This window comes from Chinchilla lanigera, unplaced genomic scaffold (genome assembly GCF_000276665.1).
Source record: "Chinchilla lanigera isolate Chin_1 unplaced genomic scaffold, ChiLan1.0 scaffold00140, whole genome shotgun sequence".
Taxonomy (NCBI): domain Eukaryota; kingdom Metazoa; phylum Chordata; class Mammalia; order Rodentia; family Chinchillidae; genus Chinchilla; species Chinchilla lanigera.
Window position 1 is genome coordinate 2,578,373 of NW_004955541.1, and position 4,998 is coordinate 2,583,370.

The following is a 4,998-nucleotide window of genomic DNA, read 5'->3' on the forward strand; positions in this document are numbered from 1 at the left end:
CGCCCCGCCCCGGCCGCGGTCCCACCCAGCGGACCCGGAAGCCCCGTCCAAGACCCGGCCGGGTGGGAGGGCGGCCTGCTCCCGAGGACTTGACCCCCGCGGGGGTGGCCGCGCAGGGTCAGGGCACCCCGAGGAAAGGGGCCCGGTTTCCTGGAACTTGCGAGGAGGCGCCCTCTGCGTCGCGGGGTCAGGGGGCTGGGCAGGCGGAGGCGTCGCTCAACTCCCTTTATTCTGCGGGATGACCCGCTTCACTGGCCGAGGCAGGCCCTTGCCTTGCAGGGAGGGGTTGCTAGTCTTTCGATTTCTTTTTATTTACGCATTTGTTTTTTGGCAGTAGTAGGGGTTGACCCTGCGCTCTACATTCCCTGCATTTCTTCCAGTGAGACGGGGTCTAAGTCGCTAAATTAACCAGACTGAACTTGAAGTTGCGATCCTCCTGCCTCAGCCTCCCAGAGGCGCTGCTGGGTAGGGTTCCTGGCCTGGTGCTGTGGGGAGCCTGGGAGACTCCAGGTACCAGCACCAGCCGGGGCTTGGTCCAATGCCCATCTTAGCAGAGCACCCCCGGGACAGTGAGGCACTTGTTGGGGGACCTGCCCCACAGCCAACAGCCCTGTGTGTCCCCACAGGCGTGGCCTGGCCATCACACCAGCCCCTGGTTCCAGCAAGCATCCCGTGCAGGCAGAGTTCTGAAGTGGGGTCAGGCAGCCAGCCTGGGCTTCGGCAGGCCGTCAGGGCCCAGGAGGTGAGCGTCCGGGTCGTCCAGGACTTGCGGCCCCGCCCCCACCTGGGGACAGACATCAGCCTGAGGTCATTCGTGACCCGAGCACCCATCTTGCCAGCTCACCCAGCCCGCCCAGGCTGCACCCTGCCCTCGTGTGCCCGCCCCATGGGCCCCACACTGCAGGCCCGGCCCTGCAGGAGCAGCAGCTGCCACGCCCCATCTCACCTGTGTGGCAATGATGTACTGCACGCCTCCGGGGACAGGCTCCATGGCCAGTGTGGCTTTCAGCTCATCCGAGACAGGGACAGGTGTCACCGGCAGCCCCTTCAGAAACCTGGGGACAGTGAGGAGCAGTGTGTGTCCTTCCCTGTGAGCCTGGGAGTGGGGCGACCTGAGTCGGGGCCTCGGATGCACTTGGGGAGATGGAGCACAGGGGAACTAAGACCCCGCTGCAGCCGACACATCCGTGCCCTGCGCTGCCTCCGACAGGCAACCAGGGCTTTGCTCAAATCATTTGTTTTTAAATGTCCAGATATTTAACCTGTTCCTCGGGATACAAGGAGCTCCCTAAAGCAAACTAAAGCCACCATTAGCTGGGGCAAGACCACAAGGGTCCCTGAGCTCATGGACAGTTTCTTTTTTTCTCTTTTGTTGTTCTGAAACAGTCTCACTAGGTACAAGGTCCAGGCTGGGCTCAAACTTACAATCTTCCTGCCTCAGCTTCCTGCTGACAGGCATGTGTCACCACAACTGGGCAGGGGGTGCTATTTCCTAAGCGGGGGACGTGGGCACCAGCACAGGGACATGTGCCCTGTGAGCCAGGCAAGCTGAGCTGTGGTCCCCAGGGGCACCTGGCAGGACACTCATCCTGGACCCTGTCGCCTGGGAGGGGGAGGGCCCATACTCACTTGTCTCCGTTCGCCTCTGGGGGAAAGACATGCCTCACGGTGGCCACAAACTCAGCCACGGTGTCATCCAGGGTGAAGATCACAGCGTTGGGGCCTGCATCAAACGTGTACGCCACCTGGAACCACAGCGGTGCGCTGTCCCCACACTCACCCCAGACCAGACCCTGTCTGCCCAGAACTCAGCAAGAGTGGTGAGCAGTGACCCAAGGGGTCCCATCAGCACATTGGTCAGAAAACAAACACCTAGCACAGCCTGGAGCCGCCCCTGCGGGGCACGTGTAGCCACACCCACGCCCGTCCTGGGTCAGCACCTTCATGTGCCCGTGATGGGCGTTGAAGCGGTGAACCAGCTGCATGATGCGCCGCGACGTGTCGTTGAGGTAGGAGATGGGCGGGAAGGTGTCCAGGCAGGTGGCATGGAACTGGTTGCTGTCCTTCATGGTTAGCTCGGCGAAGCGGGGGAAGTCTCGCTCCTGGATGCAGCGGGCCATCTCTGCCATGCGTGCCGGCACCAGCGCCTCGGCCCGGAACTGCAAAGCAGCTAGGTGTCCAGGGGAGCCGGGGGCTCAGCTCTGCCACCGCGGACAGGAGCACAGACGGCCGCCCCTCACCTTGAGCAGGGCGCTGGTCTGTACACTGGTCTGCATGCCCACTGTGCTGCCCGTTGGCTTCCGCTCCGCGCTCACCTGGCAGGAAGCAGTGCTGGGCCTCACACCACGTAGGGCCACTCCCGACCCCTGGGCCTGGGCCAGCTGCTGCTGCTCCTGCCCTCAGCCCCCTACTCACCACCAAGATGAGAACTCGGAGCTGGGGCCAGTGAGACTCAGGGGCCACCTGCCGGGCGACACTGTCCTTGCCGTCTGCCCGCTGCCCCATCTGCCACTCCACGAAGCCCCCATACAGGCTGCGGCAGGCGCTGCCCGAGCCCCGGCGAGCCACCTCTGAGAGGTCGCCCTCAACCTGGTAGACTCGGGCCAGAGTGTAGGCTGCAGGCGGGAAGAGCATGGTCAGGGGCCTGCTGGGAGCCACCTGGGAACCGGGCTCTGGGCTGGCAGGGCTGGGGCGGCCCAGGGCACCCACCGAGGCAGGCGAAGCCCGCTGCTGAGGAGGCCAGGCCGGCGGCCGTGGGGAAGTTGTTCACGGAGGCCACGTGCACCCTGTCACTGAGGCTGGGGGTTGGCGGGTCCCCCTCCCCTGTGTTCCTGCGCTTCCGAGCCAGGCGGCGGACTGTGGGCAGGGAGGACGAGACACGTGTGGCTCCTCCTGACACCCCACCTGCCCCGAGTCTGCAGGAGGGCACAGCCCGCTCCCCACTTCTCAGGCCCACTCCTGGGAGGGCCTGGCCCCGGCCCCCGGCCCCCGCAACCCTGCTTACTTTCCCGCAAGCAGGCCTGGAGGCGCGGCTGCTCCACATCCTCTTCCCTGCCGTTCAGCCAGATCCGGTCCTCCGAGAAGTCCTTGCTGATGGCAGCTGTTGTGGTCGTTCTTAACTGGGAGCAAACCCCAGGGCCGTCAGGGCAGGGCCGGGCAGGACTGACAGGCCAGGCAGGCCTCTCCTCCCCAACCAGCTGCCCTGGGGGAGCAGGAGGCCAAGGCAGGGAGCTCCCAAGGGGACCGTGGCTGGTGGACGGGTGCCTGTGCAGCGAGGGCCCAGTGCATGGCCGAGCCCTTCGACGCCAGAAGGCGGCTCAAGGGCAGTGCCGGCCGGGGCCCCACGCAAGGCCACCTCCGCCTGGCCTTTAGGTGCTCACCTGGTCCTGGTGCAGAGTGACACTCAGGGAGGAGTTGAGGGGCAGGATCAGCTCCTCATCTCGCTTCCCCCCTGGAACAGAGGACAGAGGTCAGTGGGCCCCAGGCCCCCTCTCACTGTGCTCCCTGCTGTCACACACCCCGCCCCGCAGCCCCCACCGCGCCTCTGCCTGGCTCTCCACAGTCCAAGCCCCTCTGGCTGCCCGCCGTCTGCAGGAGGCCTCCTGGGCTGCCTCGATGACCCCAGGGCTGTCTGCCTGCCTGCACCATTGTTTCCAAGTAATTTTCTTCCGTTTACTCCACAAACCGACCCTGAGCATCTGCTGGGCCCTGCGGGCACTCAATGCAGGCTCTTGGCTGTCTTTCCGTCTGCCTGTCCCCCAGACAGAAGCCAATTCCTGGCAGCGGCTCCGAGCTCACTGCAGTCGCCCCTTTCCGCCCACACCCCCCTCCCGCAGGCACCAGGAGCACGCCGCCTTCCGCAGGCCTGAAGTGCAGGGACGCCAGGGCCCACAGCACCACCTCCAAGCATCACTTTCAAACATCGCCAAGCACGGAGACACCTGCTCCCTGTGCCTCCCACCACACGCCACGGCCCAGGTGCTGCTCCTCGGCCCAGCGGGAGACACAAAGGCCACGGTTGGCTCAGGAAGACCCGGTGCTGTGTGCCCTGCACCTGCATGGGAATGCAGAGCTGCCCACAGGCAGACAGCAACCTGCCCTCCTGGCCAGGGCAGCCAGCAAGACGGAAACACCCAGCACACCACGTCATGGCACAGCCTCCCAGGCGGGTGGGGGGCCCAACCTCCTCCCCCAGGAAGGGGCAAGACCGTTCTCAGCTCCGGGCACCTGGACCGCACCCTGCCGACTGGGGGACCAGGCCACGCCCAGTGCCCAGGAAACCTGGATTCTGCTCCACTCTGCAGAACAGGCCACACCTGCACCCACCCAAGTGCCACACACCCGCCAGCAGCTGTGACAAGACCCAGGGATTCACAACAGCAGAAAACCTTTAGGGTCACCAAAGCCACCTGTCACACCCAGAGGAAGGAGGACCTCAACCTTCTGAAAAGGACGCGGCAGCAGATGCTAGAAACGAGCGTCACCTGGCGAGAATCCTAAAGCAGCCAGGACGAGGATGTGTCAGTAAGCAGCCCGACAGCCGCTGGAGGCGAGGCCTCCGCCCAGAACAGAAGGGAAAGCGTCGCCCGGGAAAACCAGAGCTGCAGGGACAAACTCAGACGGAGGGGGCCGAGGGCGAGGTCCGCACGCTGAAGACCTCACTCAGCAGGACCCACGGGGCAGAAGTCAGGAGACCTCAACCAAGATGCAGGGGCGGTTCCAGCAAAATTCAGCCGCCACAGCGATAAGCATAAAGCACGGTGGAGCCGTAACTCCACGCGGGGCTAGCGGAATCCAAGCATGACTTCTTGTATATGAGGCGTTATTTTAAAATGCATATGGAGCCTGGTGTGGTGGCCCAAGCCTGTAACCCCAGCACTGGGGAGGCTGAGGCAGGAGGATCCCAAGTCCGAGCCCAGCCCGGGCAACTTAAAGATGCAGCAAGACCCTGACTCAAAAATAAAAACGGGCTGGGGGTGTAGCTCAGTGGGCAGGCCC

General features: G+C 64.4%; 1 protein-coding gene across 1 annotated transcript; it reads right to left on the reverse strand.

Moving 5' to 3' along the window:
• Positions 1–211: 211 nt before the first annotated feature.
• Positions 212–3,451, reverse strand: Mvd (mevalonate (diphospho) decarboxylase; the record flags this gene model as incomplete). The annotated part of the gene is given in 9 exon segments (XM_013507990.1): positions 212–784; positions 947–1,055; positions 1,630–1,745; positions 1,941–2,159; positions 2,241–2,315; positions 2,416–2,615; positions 2,710–2,856; positions 3,005–3,119; positions 3,381–3,451. Coding segments are annotated over 9 exon segments (1,139 nt in total), but the record flags the coding sequence as incomplete, so codon positions are not given.
• Positions 3,452–4,998: the final 1,547 nt, after the last annotated feature.